The sequence below is a fragment of the Mobula hypostoma genome, chromosome 26 (genome assembly GCF_963921235.1).
Source record: "Mobula hypostoma chromosome 26, sMobHyp1.1, whole genome shotgun sequence".
Lineage (NCBI taxonomy): Eukaryota > Metazoa > Chordata > Chondrichthyes > Myliobatiformes > Myliobatidae > Mobula > Mobula hypostoma.
The window spans coordinates 28,620,261-28,642,279 of NC_086122.1; the positions used below are offsets into that span (position 1 = coordinate 28,620,261).

Here is a 22,019-nt window from a genome sequence, read left to right on the forward strand (position 1 = left end):
AGTGTGCTAATGTGTTATTACTATAGTTATGGAACAAAATATTGATAGTGTGACGTTCTAGGTGGGGGCGCGGTCGGCAGCCTGCCCCTGCATTTCTAATGACCGATACTATTTATTGTTCTTGTGTTAAAATGCTTTTGTGGGACTATGGTGGGAAGTTCCAGTTCGTTTATTGTTACATTTTAGCTCGGGTTATGCAGTTAATTGCTTGTGTATTTGTGGGTCACCCTGACTGTAACCGGGGTGTGTGATGCTCGCCTCCCCTGTCAGTTTGGGACTGCTTGGGTTCACTCTCTGGGCCAGGGTGCCCGGTCTGTTTTGTGTTCATCGCAGTAAAACAGTTGTTGAGTTAATGAGCTTCCTCGTCTGTCATTATGGACCAAATGCTTGCCACAATATTTTCCTGCAGTGAACGTGGCTGCTTATAACTGTTGAGGTTTCAAGTACATTTGCATACTATATAGATTCCTTATGTTAATGAGCCACAGTGATATAAAGCAACAAAAAGGAAGTTGAAATCCATGCATAGGAAATTCCTAGGCTGTTGGGAGCCATATAAAACAAGCTGTGCAGATTGGACCAAAGAATACTTCTTCCCCCAAGGGCCCAACATTGCAAATATTTTAGCATGAGGCCTAAGGTATTGTAAAATGTTCTTACACTGATGGACTGAAAAGCCTTTCCTCCAAGTACCGTGCAATGGCAGACTATAGTAGAGTCAAAGAATTGAACAGTGTTAAAACAGGCCCTTCAGCTTACCATAAGCATGCTGGAATTTGTATACTGATCTGCATTAATCCCATCTGGTCACATTAGCTTCATATTCAAGAGTCTGATACAAAGGTTTCTTCAGCGTAGTGAATGTACCTGATTCTACTACCTCTCAGTTCCAGATTTCGATCACTCTGTGTAAAAAGCGCTCCCCTCAGATCTTAATTTAAAAAAAAACTCATTCCTCTTATCATAAAGCCTTACTGCTTCTGGATCCTGCATGGATGATTCAGATTTCGAACATCAACTCCATTACCACAACCAACAGACTCATTTTCAAGGATTCTTCATTTCATGTTCTTGATATTCGTTACTTATTTACTTATTGATTCCATTTCTTCTTTTGCAATTGCACAGTTTGTTGTCTTCTGCACTCTGGTTGATCTGTCATTGATCCTTTTGTAGTTAAAATTCTACCAGATTTGCTGAGTATGCCCGCAAGAAAATGAATCTCAGGGTTGTATATGGTGACATATATGTACTTTGATAATAAATTTACTTTGAACTTTATCACAAGCCCTGTTTGTGTGACCTCTCTGAAGAGTATTGATAATGGCTGGGGTCACCTGTCCTGTAAAGACACTACCCAGAAGAAGACAATGGCAAACCACTTCTGTAGAAAATTTTGCCGAGAACAATCATAGTCAAGGCCAAGATCACCCACATAACCCGGCACATAATTAATGGATAAACTCTATTAATGCCTCTTTAAAATTTATATAGTTCTATCACGTTACACCTCATCCTCCTTCGCTGTAGGGAAAACTAGCCTAACCTATCCAATCTTGCTTCATTACTAAAGTCTTCCAATGTAGGCAAAATCCTGTTGAATCACCTCTGCACTCTCTCCAAAGCAACTCCAGCCTTCCTACAGTGTGACAAACCAGAACTACACACAATAGTCCAGGTGAGGTAGATCTAGGGTTTTGATAAAGTGCAACATAATGTCCTTTTTTTTTTATATATTTTATCCCCTGATTTTTGAAGGTAAGCATGTCATATACATGAGAAAATTTGCAGATGCTGGAGATCCAAGGCAACACCCACAAAATGCTGGAGGAACTCAGCAGGTCAGGCAGCATCTATGGAATAGAGTAAACGGTTGATGTTTTAGGCCGAGACCCTTCATCAGGACTCGTGAAGTGTCTTGAAGAAGGGTCTCTGCCCAAAACGTCAACTACTTACTCTTTTCCGTAGATGCTGCCTGACCTGCTGAGTTCCTTAAGCATGCCAGATACCTTCTTCACCATTCTCTCTTCAAGAGGCTATGGACTTGAACCTCAAAGCTCACAGCTCCGGGACTCCTGGGTTTGATCCTGACCCTGAATGCTGTCAGTGTGGAGTTTGCATGTTCTTCATGACTATATCAATTTCCCACAAATGCCCTGAGGTGCAGCAAAAGATATTAAAATAAATTTAAATAACAAACAGCAAACTACTTTACACCTTCATTTGGACTGTATTTGTCAGATTGCTTTACGTGATCTGAAAAATAAATTGGAATCTTATTTGAATTTAGGACAACAAAGTACCACCCAAGTACTCATCTTTTTTGAACTTCACAACTCACATTATATTCATTAGGAGCTGGTGTCCTGTCTTTGTCATTGTCCAGCTTCACAGCGATAGGCGGCTGGAACATGCTGCTGTTCCCGAAGTGATAGTCTGCTTTTGTCAGGATTGTGGAAGGAATGTTGTATGCATTTGCTCCTGGGGTATGAATAAATTTCTTCCGTTGCTCACGGGGTACCTAAGCAGGATCAAGAGAACAACAGACAGGTGTGTTGATGGACCCTAAGTCACAACCCCCTTCCTTTCACTAAGTTAGTTCATGTCCCACTTCATCTGTGCAGTTTCCGTAACATCCTCCCATTCCTGATAAATCTGGAGGGGTCCTGATCGTATACAATAGCTTATGGCATCAGAGCCCCTATCCACTGTTTCTGATGATTACCGAGATTTAGAAACCATGGAAACAATGACATAAATTTAAAGAAATAAAAATGATTAATTAAAAAACTTCTCAAAATTCTCCTGGAAGGGGGGAGAAGATGGCGGCCCGACGGCAGTGCGGGGGGCCACTTCGGTGATGATATCTGTTATCTGTCGAGTAGGGGACCGTGCACAATTCTGATTTGATGGAGACAGATGTGAGAGCACGGAGCAACATCTGGAAAACTTCTGAAATGCCCGCTTCGCTGCCGCTGCTACTGTGTGGTAACCGGAACCTCTGGAGCTGAAGGCCCCGAAATCCTTGGCTTTGCGTGTTTCAGCGGCCGGGGAGAGGTCGAAGGCGCTCGGCAGAGGATGGCGCTCGGGAGGCTGTATCGGAGAGGCTGGTCGGAAGCTCGAAGTTTTCAGATGGATGGACTCAATGTCGGGTGCTTCCAAGGTGTTGGCAAGTTGATGGTGCTTGGAGGTTTATGGCAGGGAGTTTCTCCCTTTTTCCGCCTGCTATCGGGGACTCGGGAGTCGATCGACTCGGGACTTTGAGACTTTTTTTACTGTGCCCATGGTCCGTTCTTCAAATTATGGTATTGCTTTGCACTGCTGTAACTATATGTTATAATTATGTGGTTCTGTCAGTGTTAGGCTTTGGTTTGTCCTGTTTTCTGTGGTATCACCCCAGAGAAACATTGTATCATTTCTTAATGCATGTATGCATTTCTAAATGACAATAAAAGAGGACTGAGTGTTCTCATAATCTAAAAAATCTAAAATCACATTCAAATTTGCAAATGATCTTAGAAACAATGTATTAAATAAAATAAACAAACTATTTACCTTCTCATCTCTTTACTGAAGTTCAGCAATGCAATACATTATGACAGAAGTGCCAGCTAAGATAGGCATGAATTTGAGGGGGTGAATTTGAATGGTTCTTGGTTAGTCAGGGCACCAAAGGTTACTGGGAGAAGGCAGGAGAACGGGGTTGAGTGAGATAATAAATCAGCCATGGAAATGGTGGAGCAGACTTTATGGGCTGAATGGCCTAATTCTGCTTCTACAGTATTGTGGAAAATTTTTAGGTACGTATATATTGCTCGAGTGCCTAACACTTTTGCACAGTACTGTAGGTCTTACAGGCTTAAGGACAGATGTGTATACGGTCACTGCTTCACTTAGTTCTCGAATACTCCTGGATTCAGTGGTGACACAGCGGCAGAGCAAGAGCTCAGATGCAGGGACATCAGATCATTCACACGTTCTGCAGTTCCGCACCATGTAATCATCAGCTGGACTTTGCCCATTATGGAAAAATAAAACATATTTCAAACACTGTAGGGTGGAGATATGAAACTTACCTTGGATGCAAGACCACCCATTCCTCTTTTGGAGAAGGAGGTGCTGATGGTTTCGAGCGGCGCATGAATGCAGTCGTATGTACCTGGCCCCGGGTTTTCACTCTAAAAGAAAATTAATATTACAACTGATTGGAACTGATTCAAACCATCAGCAGGGAATTAAAAAGTATTTATTATTATAAACGAGCCCAAGCTCCGTCCTCTCTATATACCTGCCATATCAGTATTGGTGTTAGTTCTTTAATGTCACCTGTACCAATATACAGTGAAAGTTTGTCTTACATATTGTTCATACAGATCAAGTCATTACACAGTGCATTGAGGTGAAGTAAGGTTAAACAATAACAAGTGGTAGAAAGAGTAAAAACCACCAAAAAAGGGCAGTGCAGGTAAATGACTGTAATGTTCGATCAGTTTCGTGGGTCTAGTAAGTGACACAAAAAGCACTCTCTGCGAGTGGGTATATTAATCATTTATTTACAAACAGTAAAAACTTGACCAAACATTCATGTTCCCCAAGTTACAGACACTACAAAGCTGAATATTTAACAAACACACGTATATTCAACAAACATACATAGTTAAAAGTGCATGCAGAGCGCACCTTCCCAATGGTCTTGTCTTAAACAAAGGGAGAAGAGAGTAAGTCCCTTCCATGTGCGGTTGTATATACCCAGGATATTTGAAACTGGACGCCAGGCATCTGTCCAATGGGAAAAGCAGCTGCAGCTTCTAAACTAGCCAATCACAACAGAAGCAACCTTCGACAATCAGAACAAGGCACACCTCCCACAGGACAATGATAAAGTGCAAGATCATAATGCAGTAGATTTTGAGGTCAAGATTCCTTCCTATCACCGAAGAAGTTGGTTCAAGGGTTTGATTACAGTGGGACAGAAGCTGGTGGTACGTGCTTTCAGGCTTTTATATCTTCTGCCCTGTGGGGAGGGGGAGAGAAAACAGACTGTCTGGTGTGGGTGGAGTCTTTGATTATTCTGGCTGCTTTACTGAGTCATTATATTGTTTCCCTTTTGTTATGCTCCTTCCTTACATGCTACATAACTTAAAACACTACCTATGGATTCTTCACTGTCGTGAACACAATGACGTTGGTGACTGATTAATACTGCAAATGACAATGTACTTGGTGTTTCTGTCCCCCACCCTCTTCGAATGCAAACATTGAAAGCCACTAATGGATTCCTTTATATCCAAGACTAGAGGCCTTTCAGCAATTCTTCCTCATCTGCTTTGAATACTCAGGAACATGCTGTAATCCTTAACCCTCATTGCTTTTAGAGAAGTCCAATCCCAATTACAACACGAATCATGATGAGTTCTCTTCCCTTCCTGGCTTTCATGCTTGAACACTATTGTTATGGCACGCACTCATTCGCGCCAACTTCTGTGGTTCAGAATCTCTAACTCCCTGGAGTATGGGTAGCTGGCATGGCCCCTTTTCAAGATTCAGGACAGTCCCGCTAATTGGTAATCATGTTTTGTGCGCCAAGTCCTGTTTAAGGGGAAGGCTCCAGGACGGAGATCCTTAGAACCTAGTCCCAGGAGCACAAGGACCATTTGTCGCAGCTCACTGCCGATGTCTGAGGCAATGGATGAAGATTTGGCTTCTGTTTTCATTAAGGACTCTTGTGGGCCTATGGAGGAGACCCTGGGGTCTGCTGAAGCAGCCCCACCACCAACGGTGTCACAAAAGTCATCATAGGAGGAGGGTTTGGGGGTAATTACAGTACCCAAACTGGTAGAAATCCCTTCCATCTACAAGGATTTGGAAGAGGTCTTCAGTAAGGGAAGGCCTTGACTTCTCCACCCCATTGACCCTACCACTGTGCAATAGATCTACTGCCAGGTACGTAGCCTTCTAGGGGTTGATTATACATGCTCTCAGGCCTGGAGAGAACAGCTATGTAGGAGTATATTAAGGAGGCTCTTGCCCTGGGATTCATTTGGCCATCCATCTCTCCATCCGGCGCTGTCTTCTTCATACAGAAGAAGGATGGGAGTCTGTGGTTTCGCATTGATTATAAAGGGCTGAATCGCATAACAGTCAGGAATTGTTACTCCCTTCCACTCATGAACACTGCTTTTGAGATTCTCCAAGGGGCAAGAGTATTCTTGAAGCTGGACTTGCTGAGTTCATGCACCAGCAGTTCTCCAGGCCTTTATAAACAACGTGTTCTGGAATGCACTCCATAAGCTCGTCTTTGTCTACTTGGATAACATTCTAATTTTCTCGAAGTCCACGGAAGAGCACGTTGCTCATGTCAGAGTTACCCTGAAGAGACTTCTTGATCATGGAGTTTATGTCAAGTTGGAAAAGTCCGAATTTCACCTAACCACTATTTATTTTTTGGGCTTCATCATCTCAAATGCCATTCTCATGATGGGCCCTAGTAAGATGCAGGCAGTAGGAGATTGGTCACAGCCATCCATTGTGAATTCCAGGGATCTGGCAACTTTTATTGAAAGTTTATCAGAAACTTTAGCTCAGTGGGGGCTTTGCTGATAGCACTGACCAAGAGATCCACAGGCCCTTTTGTTTGGACTACTGAGGTGGAGGCTGGTTTTGTAGAACTCAAACAGTGGTTCCCGACAACTCCCAGTTTGGTTGCACCTAACCTAGACCTTCCACACCTTTCGGAAGTGGATGCCTCAGAGGTCAGAGTGGGTGCAGTGTTGTCTCAATGGACACCTTCTGACAATTAACTGCACCTATGTAATTCTTTTCCAGGTGACTATCCCTGGCAGGGATGAATTACTACATTGGGAATAGGGAGCTGCTCAGGGTCAAGTTGGCTCTGGAGGAATAGCGTCACCGGCTCGAAGGGGCCAGGAACCCTTTTATCACATGGATGGACTACAAGAACCTGGCTTATACTCAGGAGGTCAAGAGACTGAATTCCAGGCAGGTGAGGTGGTCTCTTTTTTTTTTGACTGTTTTAATGTCATCCTGACCTGTCAACCGGGATTTAAGGACCAGAAGGCAGATGCCTTGTCCTGTCAGTTAGACCAACCCAAACGAGAAAAGCAGTCTACCACCATTTTGCCCCAAGCCAAGGTGATAGCGTCAGTTCATTGGGGCATCAACACACTTGTTCACAAGGCCCAGACACAAGGGGAGATTCCTCAGAACGTCCCTCTGGGTCGACTGTCTGTTCCTAGTCCCAGCCAGTCTCAGGTTCTTCGATGGGGACATGCACTGAGATTGACATCGCACCCAGAGATTGCCAGGACCCTCAAGCTCATTAGGAGAAGATATCGGTGGCCTGAAATGGCAAGGGAGTTCTGTAAATATATGCAGGCATGCGAGGTGTGCATCCAGAACAAGAAGCCCTTCAGCTCGTCAGATGACTGCATTTCTTACACTAATGGCTAGAAGATCCATTTTGCTGAATTGGAAAGAGATCAATCCCCCCATCACATTTCATTGGTTCTCTCAAACTATGCTGTGTTTAAACTTAGAAAAAATTAGTAGTGTTATTTATGATTCCCCTATTAAATTCGAAAAGACTTGGAGGCCATTTATTCAACACTTCCATATGATGTAATTTGACCTTTTCCAAACCTATTCTATTTTTTTAAATATACGTCGAGAGGAGCAGAGTTAACGACACTAATGGTTCCCGTTTTTTGTGACGTTACACAACAGCCCATGTCTTTTTCTTTCTTTAGTTTAGTTGGTTAGCATTGTTTAGATTAGTTATTCTTTTGGGTTTTTTTTTCCCTTTTTATGCTTTTTTTTGTATATTTTATTTGTATCTTGTACGATTGGGAGGTTTAATACCCGTGTGCCAACTGGGTTTATATTTAAATATGTTAATTATAATGTATTGCCAATAACTTTGTATCAATACTATGTTATGTTTATCATTATGAAACTAATAAAAAGATTGAAAAAGAAAAAAGCAACAAGGAGCCCTGCACCCAGCCTGAGGGGCTGCTTCACCTCTGCCTGTTCTGGAAAGACCATGGGCTCACATTTCCATGGACTTTGTCACAGGTTCTCCTCCTTCCAAGGGAAAGACTGCTGTCATGGTAACTGTGGATCTTATTTAGAAGATCTGCAGATTCATCGCCTAGGTCAGACTTCCTTCTGCAGTGGAGATGGCTGAGATTGTCCTGCAGCAGGTCTTTGGGATCCATGGTTTTCTGGTGGACACTGTGTTGCATCGCGGTCCACAATTTGCATCACTTTTCTGGAGGGCGTTTTGCAAACTGATTGGGGTAATGGTGAGTCCTTCCTTTGGGTTTCACCCTCAGTCCAACAGCCAGATGGAGCTCCCCAAGACCCTCAAGATCAATGCCACTTTCCACATTGCCAACTTAAAGCCAGTGAACACCAGGCTGTTAGCCCCACCACCATCAAGCCCCAGCACTACCTAGGTTTGTTGATGGGGAACAGGTTTGCCCTGTGAGAAGAAGTTTGGACTCAGGTACTGTTTGAGGTATTCTGAAAATCTCATGAGCTGGGAAGAATTCGGACTGGAGGAGAGGTGCTGGGTGCCTGATCCGGCTCTAATCCCTGACTACAATCATCGTCTCTCTAAGTGGCCAGGACTGTCAGGAGTCGGCCACTGGCGAGGGGGTCCTGATGCAACACACACCGATCCACGACAGGTTAAGATGCTCTAACTCACCGAAGTACGGATTGCTGGCACTGCCCCTTTAAAGATTCAGGACTGTCCCGCTAATCTTGTTTTGGGCGCCAAGGATTGAGAATTTAAGGAGCACATGAACCGAGGTTCAGTGTTCAATCATAAGCCTATATGTGATTTTGCGTAGTGTTTGTTTCATACTTAGGGTATCTATCCAGTTTGAAATGTGTCTCAATCCTGGCCATGGGTACTCCAGCACTTGGGTCCAAGCCATTCTCATCAAGGACTTTCGTCGCGACTATACTGAAAATTGAGATGATTCTCCACACAACTACAGAACATGGCCTGTTAACAGATTTAGAAAGATCAAATATGACTCTGGGCACAGCCAAAGAAATGATCCTGTGGATACTATAACCATTTTGTTCATCTCCTTCCAAATCCCATTGAAAACCTTTCTCTGGCTTAACCATTTTTTTGTTTATAAGAGAGATTGACATGGAGCTCTTATCTCCTGTAAGATAATTGTCACCATAGAAAAACTCTGCCTACAATTATGAACGCAAGCCCTCCATCTTCCACGTCATCACTACGACAATTCTAGTGTAGATTGTTTTTTCTCTGCGTATTAAAACATCTAACTAATACAATAGTTTTATTCTGCAGACAAATACCTTCTTCAACTTGCCTGTGAAATGGACAAAAGAACACAGCATTCTACCAAGTGCAATTTCTTAAAAATACAATCTTGTTCGTCATCTCTTAAATGCACAGAGAAAAATTGCACAGTTGGTGGTTCCAGTGATGGAGACATAATTCATATAACAGTTTTATAAAGTTAACATATCACAGCCTAATCCAGATTTCCAGGACAGTGACAGCTGGCAAAAGTAACGGGCTGTGCTGAGGGACAAGGTGACAGCCGAACTGAGCTGTAAATTGCCAAGACTGCCAATTATTGAGTTGTGCAATACAGAAATGGGCCCTTCAGCCCATCTTCTTCATGCAGACCAAGATGTCTGCATGAAGAAGATGGGCTGTTCGCATTTGTCTCTGACTGTTTTTTTTGCTCTGATGTCTTTTTATTTAATTCCTTATGTTGTATAACTTATGGGCTATTGATACTTCATGCGTTGCCTGTACCTACAGGTGACGCTGTTGCAAGCAAGTTTTCATTGTACCTGCGCACCTACAGGTACATCTGCAGGTGCAAGGACTAGAAAATAAAAGCAAGGGTGTAGTCTTGTGGCTTTATAAAGCATTGGTGATTGCTTGCTTGGAGTATTGTGAATCGTTCTGGGCCCCTTACCTAATAAAGCATGTGCTGACATTGGAGAGGGTTGAGAGGAGGTTCACAAAAAAGATTCCAGGATTGAAAGGCGAGTCATATGAGGAGCATTTGATGGCTCTGGGCCTGTACTCACTGGAATTCAGAAGAATTGGGGGGGGGAGGGGGTGACCTCACTGAAACCTATCAAATGGTGAAAAGCCGCGATAGAGTGGATGTGGAGAGGATGTTTCTTATGATAGGGGAGACCAGAGGACACAGCCTCAGAATAGAGGAGTGAACTTCTAGAACAGAGATGAAGAAGAATGGTGAACCTGTGGAATTTGTTGCCACAGGCGTCATGGAGGCCAATTCATTGGGTATCTTTAAAGCAAAGGGTGATTGTTCTTGATTAGTCAGGGCATCAAGGGATACAGGGAAGATGCAGGAGATAGGGGCTGAGAGGGAAAATGAGTCAGCCATGATGAAATGGCGCAGCAGACTCGATGGACCAGATGACCTAATTCTGCTCTTATATCTTATGGTCTTATCGCTATACATGCACACATGACATTAAACTCATCTTGACTTGAGTTGCATCAATTGTCTGTCTGAGCTAAATTCATTTACTCTACTGAAGCTAGTCCCAGTTCCTATGACAATCCGGGAGGAGGGAAAGCTCTGTGACACCAAGGATATATCTCAGTTTCTCTTTTACATAGAAGCAAGCCCACTCTGCCCATCAAGTCTATGAAGAGCATTCCCATCAATCCGATTTCCTCCACTCTTACCCTGTTACATTTTCTCTCTCACGTCGCCATCAACTCCCCTCAATTTTCCTGCTACCCACCAGCACTGGGGATAAATTAGGGATAATTAACCAGCCAGCAGCTCTCTCGGAAGTGAGGAGAGACTGGGACACGCAGGGAAAATCCCTGCGCTCATACGTAAGACGAATCTGCGAATCAGACTCAAACCCAGGTCACCAGAGCTGTGCGGCAGCACCACCAACTGCTGTGGGACCAAGCTGCCTAATTTTGCCGATGGTTTTCACCCATGGCCGGTCAGTAAATGTTAATTGGAATACATGCACTGTGGTTTTAGCCGTATCTGTGCCTATTTTACAGCCATTCTCTACTTGAATGCAGACGTGACTTTCTCCTCACCTGCATCAAACATGGCCTGCTCAACACCCTTCAGTGTGGTATGTGTCGCCACCTGGTGGTCTTTCCTGTAACTCACTATACTCCACACATTGAGAACAAGAACATTAACAGTGCAGGGAGACTGTCAAACTCCCCACAGAGAGTTTTTGAGGGGTAGGCACTAAACCCACATCTCTTTAACTACCTGGTCTTCTTGTAAATGGTGAATAAGGTATTGGGCAGAAAATAAATACATTATCAAGATCACCACTGCTATTTAGGATGACTATTTTGGATCTCTGCGCTGTCACTTCCAGTATATTGCAGCATCATATAGCATGGATACAGACCCTTCGGCCCGCTGAGTACATACTGACCATCAACCGCCCATCTACATTTATCCCATTTATTTTTTTCTCTTCAGGTTACACTCTCGTCGAATCCCTCTTGGATTTAACCATTCACTATCAAAGTGGCCAGTCAACTTCCCAACCTGCACGTGCCCGGGATGGAAAGGGGAAATCAGAGCACGCAGGGGAGCCCGTGTGGTCATGGGGAGAATGAGCAAACTCCACAAGGAGAGTATCTGAGATCAGAGTTAAACCCAAATCTCTGGTGCCATGAGGCAGCTCTGTTGGCTGTGCCACACTGCCACCCTGGAGCCCATCTTTGGTCTCCTTCAATTCAGTAACCAGATGCTAACCCTGCAGAGATGTAATCTACATAATCATACCTTCTTATTATGCAGTCACTGCAGAATCCTCCAAATTCGCCTCACAGGCAATTGAGTAAATGTTAGGGCCAAAGTTCCCAGCACCTGTAGGCCAGGTTGGAGAGGTCCCTGGGATTAAGAATGATTTACTTCCAATCTTCTTCTCTGCTTCTGAGGCCAAGGTGGGGCTGCAGACTCGTCCGCGGAGGGAGCAAGTGACGGCTGGCAGGACTGCCATTGGTTTGAGGCCCTTCACACAGGGCTCTATGTGGCTCCTTGGATAGCACAACGAGTCACAATACCTCCCCAAGTGTTCCTTCTCTATTTTTATTGTCTGAGGGTCAGAGATTTAGGAGGATTCAGAAAAACCCCTGAATCCTTTCCTCTGTCCCCTGGATCCACCCATGACCCAGATGGTGAAGATCTTTAATGAATGATGGGTGCTGCTTTCTTGAGGCTCCACTTCTTGAAGATGTCCTTGATGGTAGGGAAGTTCGTGCCTGTGATACATCTAGCTGAATCTACAGCCCTCTGCCGTCTCTCGCGAGCCTGTGCATTGGAGGTCCCATTCTAGGCAGTGATGTGATCAGTTAGGCTGCTCTCCACTGTATGTCTGTAGAAATTTGCAAGAATCGTTGGTGACTCATCGAATCTTCTCAAGCTCCCCATGAAGCAGAGCCACTGACATGCTTTCTTCATGTTTGCATTAAGGTGTTAGGGCAAGGATAGATCCTCAGAGATATTGATGTCCACGAACTTGAAGCTGCCCCCTCAATGAATCCATGACTTCCCCTTCCTGAAATCCATAACCAATTCCTTAGTCTTGTTGATGTTGAGTGTGAGGTTGTTTTTATGACTCCATTCAGCTAGCTGATCTATCTCACTCTTGTAAACCTTCTTGCCTCCATCTGAGTTTCCTGCAACAACGGTGGTGTTATCAGCAAATTTATAGATGACATTAGAGTTGTGCCCAGCCACACAGTCATTGTCTGCATTCTGCAGCTTAATTGATGAAATCGGGTGAACTTGATTCAGAAATGGTGCCTCTGTGTGTTGAACTGCTTCTCGATACTCTACTGCTGTAGCAAGTGTATTAGAAGGTATGGGTTGGGGCCGGCTGGTGGCGCAACGACATCGGCGCCGGACCCGGGAGCGGAGGTTCCCGGGTTCGAAACCAGTCGGGTCTGCCCCCCGAGTACGCTTTCCATCCATGCCAGGTTGAGTGTCGAGATCGCAACTCGACCTTGTAAAATAAAGGGAAAATACTGCGAAAGTGTCTGTGTGGGGAGTGGCGTGTCACACAGTCCCTCTCTCTCGTTCTGCGCCTTGCAAAAAGCCATGAAAAAGACATCATCACAGACGCACACATGAACGCACGGATGCACATGCAGACTCACACACACAGATGCGCACGCAGACTCTCACGCACGCAGGCGCACGCCAAAAAAAAAGAAGGTATGGGTTGGAATGCATGACTGATAATCAATCTCTTCCTTGGACTTACATTCCAGTGCATAACTTTTATCCTTCAGATTAACTTCCTCATCTCGCTGCTTGTTTACTTCTTGCTCAAGCCGTCTCTTCTAGCCATCCTGCTCCTGCCTGTTAGAACATTGATGTGCAACTGCTTCAGCACCGAACTCAAAATGTACAAACGTAAAACATAAAGGCATCCGTTAGTCTTGCGAGACCATGGATCTGCGCCTGGAAAGTCTTCACTCTCCAGGGCACAGGCCTGGGCAAGGTTGTCTGGAAGACCAGCAGTTGCCCATGCTGCAAGTCTCCCCTCTCCACGACACCGATGTTGACCAAGGGAAGGGCATTAGAACCCATACAGCTTGGCACCAGTGTCGTCGCAGAGCAACGTGTGATGAAGTGCCTTGCTCAAGGACACAACACGTTCCCTCGGCTGGGGCTTGAACTCACGACCTTCAGGTCGCTAGTCCAAATCCTTAACCACTTGGCCACGTGCCCACACTTGTAAGACATAACAAGCAACATAATCATGATATATGATACTGAAGATATTGAGGTTACCTTGAAGAGTGGTGGCTGATACATCGACTCCCTATGCTCTTTTGGGATAATCAGATAGGGAAGATCATAAGCTTTGAGTGTATAAACAACAGGATATAAAGACAACACTTCTCCTATTTTTTATATGCTTTATCTTCCTAAACTTTATGGAAGAGGTTGAAAATTCCCTTACCAGTCCTGCCATGCTTCAGGATTTGTTTGTCCATTGTAATGGACTTCATTCGTTTGTTATGTGCTGTGTTGTATGGCGTAGGTGATCATGGTCTTTCCATGACCATGATTGTTCTTGGCAAAGATTTCTACAGAAGTGGTTTGCCATTGCCTTCTTCCAGGCAGTGTCTTTACATGATGGGTGACCCCAGCCATTATCAATACTCTTCAGAGATTGTCTGCCTGGTGTCAGTGGTCATGTAATCAAGACTTGTGATATGCACCAGCTGCTCATACAACCATCCACTTGCACTGGGGGTGGTATTATATTTAAGTGCAAGGGAACTATGAATTTAGTTTTATTCAAAGGATCAAAGCAATAAAATAAATAATTAAATAAAATTTAGGATGAAAAACAGATCAGTAATTTAAGGCCACCTGATTTTGGAAGTGGAAGGTTATGGATATTCAGAAATTATCTGGCACAGCTCATTTCCTTTGATTATTTTGAAAACAGGGACACATGTTCACAGTAAGAGAAAATTCCGGGAATATTCAGCAAGTCAGACTCACCTGTGGACAATGAAAGAGAGTTAATGTTTCAAATCAAAGACCTTTCATCTATTTCTTTCCACAGATGCTGCCTTGACTTGCTGCTTCCAGAATTTTCTATTTCAGCTTTCTTGCACTCACAGTATTTTGCTCGATTCTCAGACATTGAGGTAAATATGCAGTCAAACTTCTAACTGGAAAGATGTTAGGACTGGTATTCCTCCTGACTTGGAGGATTATTATGCTAGAATTATGTGTCTTGACAAGACATAGTATCAGTTGAATCTAGTGATCAAAACAAAAGCTTATTCAATTTCTTGGGAATAAAGAAACTCAACGCTTCACATATTGGACAAATCAGTAAGCTGTCCACCTGCACAAAATCTAGTGAAAGGAATAACATGACTTTTTTTGATAAGAAGACAAGTTATTACATAACTTAAGATACAGCATTATTTTACTTTATTATTTAATATGAGATGGAAAGGCTGTGGTATTCATTTGCAGCTGTGCCTGACACCCCTAAAACCACCTAAAACAACCTTGAACCCAGAACACCTCCTGTAACCTAGGCATTAAGAGCCTTTCAGGTATGAATGAATCCTGGACAGAGTTGAAATTTCACATGTCAGTGTTAAAGAGAAGAGTGAATTTATGTCACAACCACAGACTCTGCTGCGTTGTCTACGCACCCGCGCAGGCAAGCTACAGAACAAATTCGAAAATCACGCTCGTGAGTACACACGTTCCAGCTAATTACTGTATCATTATGATGGTACTTAACTCCCTGCTTCCATTCTAATCTTGTCAACACTTGACCAAAAGCACAGCAACATTTACACACCCTGCCTACACCCATCCTTGTCTGGGAAAAGACTATCCTTTTGATTGACACTGCAAAGGAGCGGTATTCATTTACAAACGATAGTATGTAGTCACTACTTCCAACCGCAGTATTGGCATTAACTTTCAGTTTGAGAGTTTTAGTTAATGGCCGTATTCACCTAGAGTTTATTGTTTTTCTTTTCCTTTAAATTCTGTTGACCTGCTTCAGTGTCTCTCTCTCTCTCTCTCTCCACACTTAGGCCATATCCAAATGTTTTGACAATTTAAGGTCTTGTGTCAGCCATGAGTCAGAGCAGTGAATATGTCGTCTTTCCCTAGGCCAGGTCTACTTTGGGCCTGATATCAGGTAAAATAGCCATCTCCCAATATAAGTAGTTCAATTGCTTGACTTCACCAAGCCGGATTCATTCAAATAAAGTTATCATATAAAGTACAACATTGCTGTTTTATGAAGTCTATCATTCCTTAGGTTTAGCATAGCCAATGGTTCATTGGAAATCAATATTCCCTGTGATTCAGTCAATTAAAAGAGTGGGCAGAAAATAGGAAGTCATAGAGTCCGTGGTTTTGATACCATGGTGCTATGTGGATGAAACTGGTGCCCAACACATGGGTGCATATTTGTAATGGAAATCACTCAACGGTAACATTAACTACTTGCAGGTTAATTGCTGGTTGAGTTTCTCTGGTTATTGTTACGGCTCAACAAGAGTTTGTTGATCCCTTAAGAGCCCCTGTGTATGTTATAATCCTTTGATAATAAGGCAATAATCCAAGCTGTCTTTACAGATCGAAGCTCCCTTCAGAAGTTAGCCATTGTTTGTGCTGCATTGCCTGCACGTGCACCTGCTCGTGTGTGTTGCATTCTAACAGGGTCCACAAATATGTAACAGTGGTTGACCACCATCTGCATGCTAGACTGGACAATCTTCAAATTCTTTCCAAAATTATTTTCCAAGTTGGTGCTGGATTCCTCCAAGCTCCTTGGGATGAATTGCCGACTTTCAGGCAGGTTCCCAAAATGGTAAGCATTATGTGCATAACATCATGGCCCGGGTGCAATGTTTGGGTGCCGAGCTGATCTGAAGAGCTTGAGGGCGGCCGTGCTGGATGATGGAATCTGGGCCCGGAGTAGGTCGCTGGGTGGCATGGTTTAGGCCCGAAGCCTTTCTCAGCAGCGGAATACCTGATCAGAGGTGAGAGCTGATTTTGCTCGCTCTCCACAATCTTCGCCCTTCTGTCCATGGTGTTAAAGCTTTTTGATGTTCCTTCATTGAGCTAATTTATGCACAGGCCCAGATAATCTGAAAAGACAGGGTCCCTGTTGGGAGGAGAGCCGATTTCGCTTGTTCTCCGTGATGGTCATCTCCATGGTGCAGAGGCTATGAGTACTGCCCTGGCTGCTGTGCTCTGTCCCGCTAATATGATGAGCTGATAAATAAGGCTATGGGCCCACTCCAGGTGCTCTGGGGTTGGGATCAGAGGAGTCAGCTTTGGTTTGGAATGATGTTATTCGCTTCAATTGTTTACATGATTGGTATTTTGTTTTCTTTAACTTGCACATCAAATGTTGGTCTTTTATTTTTATTTTTGTTCTTTTTTTCCTTTAATTGGCTCTTTTGGGATTCTTGCTTTGTGGCCACCCTTGAGCAAGCAGATCTCAAGGTTGTATAATTTATATACTCTTTGATAATAAATTAATCTTGAATCTTGACTCAGCCTTCTTTAGAGCACAACGCCAATGAACCTTGTAGTAATCTCACCTTTCGGCCTATTGGGACCAGAGAAACCATTGACCATATCTCACTAAAGGCCGTATTTGCTCAATATTCTCCTCAGGCAGATCTTATCTCTGTGTATTCTTGAACTTGCATGTCAATATTTGGAGACTGTGAGTGTCGTGGTTACTTGAGAAATGAACCACTGTATGAAGCATTCCGCAATTACAAATTTCTAAGTCGAAGAAAGTACATTTAATCCTTTATTAAAAAAACAAGGATGAACGTGGAAAAGCTAATGAAACTAAAACTAGTGATAGAACTAGTGAGCAGTCCAAGTGTATTAAAACATACTTAAGTGTTAGCGATCTTAGCACATTTAAATGTTACTGGTCTACAAAAAATATCAATCCCCTGGCCTACCACCTGCTCTAACCAAAATAAACTGAACTAAAGGCAAAGCATGAATACATAACTATACTTTTCCCTTCTACCATGCCCCAACCAAATGACAAGCTACCCATTATAAACTTGTAACACAAAATACAATACAGACAGGAAAGAGGTACACATCTCCGACAGTGAGATTGAAATTCAGAGATGGGATGTTTAAATCAATCTTTTTTGCTCGTTGCCCAATTAAGTAGATTCTCGATCATCTGAAAGGCAAAGCCTAAAAGCTGTGATGAGGAAGAAGGAACACAATTGGTGTGTGCTTACATGATCTGCAGCTTATGAATCATAGCAGACTGTGGAATGGGGAAGGAGCAAGACGTGGATTAGCTAGGAGGTAGCTCATCTCTGAAAATTTAATCCCAGGCCCCAAGCAATTATTATTCCAGTCACAGTTAGCATCGTCTCGGTCAGAGTTTCGTGCATGCAAGCACTTTGACGCCTCTCATTGAGAGGGAGGTGCGTGTGTCAGAGAGCATCACGCATGTTGAACAGGTCCCAGTCTGCGCTGGCTGCAAGAGAAATGTGCGAGGCTTGAAGCAGCACTAGGCAAGCAGAGCTGAGATAAAATATTTGAATGTTAGGTGTGACTCCTATTTGACAGAGATTTGCGACAACTGAGTTGACCACCTGTCATATACCAGACACGAGCTACATTCTTACTCTTCAATCTGAATATTGTAACTATTACATGTTATAAGACCAGAAGACATTGGAGCAGAATTGGGCCATTTGGCCCATCGAGTCTGTTCTGCCATTTCATCATGGCATCTCACAGATTATGAGTGAATTTGGAAAACAGGGCTCACAACTTAATGTGCCGCAGTCTAATGTCCTGCTTCATGTATATCTAAGAAATGACAGATACTTGTCTCTCACCTGATTTGCATTTAGAAATTCAGGACTATGGCCATAAGACCTTAAGATATAGGATCAGAAGTAGGCCATTTGGCCCATCAATTCTATTCCGCCATTTCATCATGGCTGATCCATTTTTCCTCACAGCTCCAACCTCCTGCCTTCCCTCTGTATCCCTTCAAGCCCTGACCAATGAGCAATCTATCAATCTCTGCCTTAAATATACCTAAAGACTTGGCCTCCTCAGCTGCCTGGAGCAATGAATTCCAGAGATTTACTACCCTATGGTTAAAGAAATTCCTCCTCAGCTCCGTTCTCAAAGGATATCCCTCTATTCTGAGGCTGTCACTTCGTGTCTTCGACACTCCTACCACAGGAAACATCCTCTTCACATTCACTCCATCAAGCCCTTTCACCATTTGATAGGTTTCAATGAGGTCGCCTCTCATTCTTCTGAATTCCAGTGAATACAGGCCCTGAGCCATCAAGCGGTCTTCATATGGCAAGCCGTTTAATCCTGGGCCATTTCCGTGAGCTTCCTTTCAACCCTCTCCAGTTTCAGCACATCCTTTGAAGGACAAGGGGCCCAGAACTGCTCACAGTAACTCCAAGTGAGGCCTCACCAGTGCTTTATAAAGTCTTAACATTAAATCCTTGATTCAACACCTTCCGACCCTATGTCACCTCTAATGATTTAATATCATTTCTTACCAGCAGAGGCATGCCACCTCTCTGCCAGCCATAATCTTCTCTCAGGCATGATCCAGTGATGCCTACAACATCATACTTGCTAATCTGTAACTGCGCTATGCTCATCGACCTCATTCCATACACTATGAGCATTGAACTATAACACCTTTAGTCCTGTCTTCACCATTTTTGATTTTGTCTGCCTTTTATGTTGCAATTCATCCTGTTGATTGCAATTTTGCCCTATGAACAGTCTCTCCTTTCTAGGAGTCTCATTACACATTGCCTCTATCTGTAACTCAACTACCTCATCTTCAGCACCGTCACTCCAGTTCCCATCCTCCTGCCAAGTTAGTTTAAACCACCTGAGCAACTCAAGCCAACCTGCCCCCAAGGTTGTTAGACCCCCTCGGGTTCAGGTGTAACCCGTCCCTTTGGTACGGGTCATACCTTCCCCAGGAGAGATCCCAATGATCCATAAATCTGAACCCCTACCCCTGCAGCAGCTTCTCAGCCAAGCATTCACCTACCAAATCTTACCCTCCCTGACAAGTGGCACATGCCCAGGCAGCATTCCAGAGATTACTACCCCGGAGGTCCTGTTTCTCAGCTTTCTACCTAGCTCCCTAAAAGCTCTCTACAGGACCCCCTCACCTTCTCTACCTATGTCATTGGTGCCAATATGTACCAAGACTTCTGGCTGTGTACCCTCACCCTTGAGAATGCCATGGATATGATCCAAGACATCCCTGATCCTGGCACCAGGGAGGCAATGTACCATACGAGTGCCCCTAACACTCCAACAGAACCTTGTCTCGGTTCCTCTGAGGGAAAGAACTATCAACACTGCAGTCCTCTTCATCTCTCTGTTCTTCTGAGCCACAGCACCAGACTCAGTGCCCGAGACCTGGTCACCGTGGCTCCCCCTGGTAGGTTGCCCCCTCAACAGTATCTAAAGTTATAAACTTATTATTGAGGGGAACTCCACCCTGGCAGTTCATTTCCCCTCCTTCTCCTGACAGTCACCCAGCTGCCTTTCTCCTACAGCCTAGGGGTGGCTACCTCCCTGTAGCTCCTGTCCATCACCTCCTCATTCTTTTGTTTGAGTGGAAGGTCATCGAGTTGCAGCTCCAGCTCCTTACCATGTTCCCTCAGGACCGAAAGCTCAGTACACCTGATGCAGAGGTGTTTATCTCACATCCCACATGCAGTATGAAATACTGCCCCCGGATCCATTCTCATGATACTGTGCAATAATAGATGAGAAATGAACTAATAAGAACTCAGAGAGTAACTTGCAAGGCAATCTACCTCACCCAAGCCTGATCTCGCCAAAGCCACTCTAAAGACCGGTACACTCAAAGAGAATGGCTGCTTTGCTGCATTACTTATATTCCCCCTTTCTAATGAACCCCTCTTGCTCACTGGTCGCTCCTCAAATCAGAAAAACTGCCATGAAACTCTGCCTTTGAAATTTTGATCGCCGCCCTGATTAAAAAGTAGCTCTTTTCACACACCCCTGGTGTGGACAAGTCACCCCAAAGCCAAGATGGAATTGTCTAGTGAGTTATCTTTGTGAAGATATATTGGTTTAATTTATTTTTCAGAAGTTTTTTTTTGTCATTGTAGTCGTTTAGTGAAAACTTAAAGAAATTGGTTACCTGATTTAAATTATCATCAAACCTTCTTGCCCGAGAACCAAACCCTTTTTTCTCAGGGATTTCATACATCACAGTTTGATATTTGGATGGTATTGTTGAGGTCACCATGGATGGCTGGAACCCTACAGTGCCACAAGTACAGAGTAACAACGATATTAGATGCAGGGAATGGAACATCTATTTCATTCATCAACTAGTAAAATCTATCCTGCCAAGAAATAATGAATAACGATTACATATAATGTGGTAAATTGGAACAGGCACCTCCAGTCTGCGTTACTTATTGATTGATTGAGATACAAAATAACTCTAACTGAATTGTTTGCGCTGTAACTTTGGTGTATTTGCATGCCATCAATTCCAAAACGTTTGCCAGCAGCAGTTCCCAAGCTACGGTCCACAGACCCCTCAGTTGATGGCACTGGTCCTTAGCATAAAAAAGGTTGGGAATCCCGGTTTGCCAGGATCAAGTGTGGTAACTATAACTGAAAATTGATTGATACCTTAAGCATTAAAGAGCTTAAAATATGCTAACTTATTGCTACTAAAGATAACATCAAGTTATTGTGCAAGGATTCCATTGAATCCAGGACACCTTCAAGGAATAATACCTCAAAAAGGTGGCGCCCATCATAAAGGACCCCTGTCACCCTGGTCATGCCTTGTTCTCCCTGTTACCATCAGGAAAGGGGTACAGAAGCACGAAGGCACACATTCAGTGATTCAGGAACGGCTTCTTCCCCTCCGCCATCTGATTTCTGAATGGATATTGAACTCATGAAACTACCTCACTACTTTTTTTCCTCTTTTTTCTCTATTTATTTAGCTTTTTAAATACATATATACTTACTGTAATTCACAGGTTTTTTCCTGTCATTATGTATTGCATTGTACTGCAAGCAAAGATGACAAAGATCATGACATATGCGGGTGATATTAATCCTGATTCTGATTCTGATTAATCTTGCCTAAATCTTTACTGACCGGTTTCCTTCTCTGAGTAACTAGTACCAAAACAACGTAATTTACAAATATGTTAGAAAATATGTATGTACTAATCTTAGAATGTTGTGAAATTAGGCTTGCAATTTTTGTACTTTGTACAAAGTTACATGGAGAACATCTTTCCAGATTTTCAAAGGAAGGAGCTGTGCAGCCTATCGTTAACTTCCTGCCAATACAATTTCCCTGCTTACCGCACTCCCGGTTTTTAGCCTTCTCCCCTGCTCTCCTCCCTACGC

The 22,019-nt window shown here is 43.6% G+C and overlaps 1 protein-coding gene across 1 annotated transcript in view; it reads right to left on the reverse strand.

Annotated features, from left to right (window-relative positions):
- The window catches only part of stpg1 (sperm-tail PG-rich repeat containing 1), a 63,298-nt gene that overhangs the window by 17,742 nt on the left and 23,537 nt on the right, over nt 1-22,019 (reverse strand). The window contains exons 3-5 of the mRNA XM_063033785.1: nt 20,779-20,900; nt 4,077-4,178; nt 2,342-2,521 (exon numbers count right to left, since the gene is read on the reverse strand). Of these exons, the coding sequence (XP_062889855.1) occupies nt 2,342-2,521; nt 4,077-4,178; nt 20,779-20,900 (404 nt within the window). The remainder of the gene's footprint in view (nt 1-2,341; nt 2,522-4,076; nt 4,179-20,778; nt 20,901-22,019) is intronic.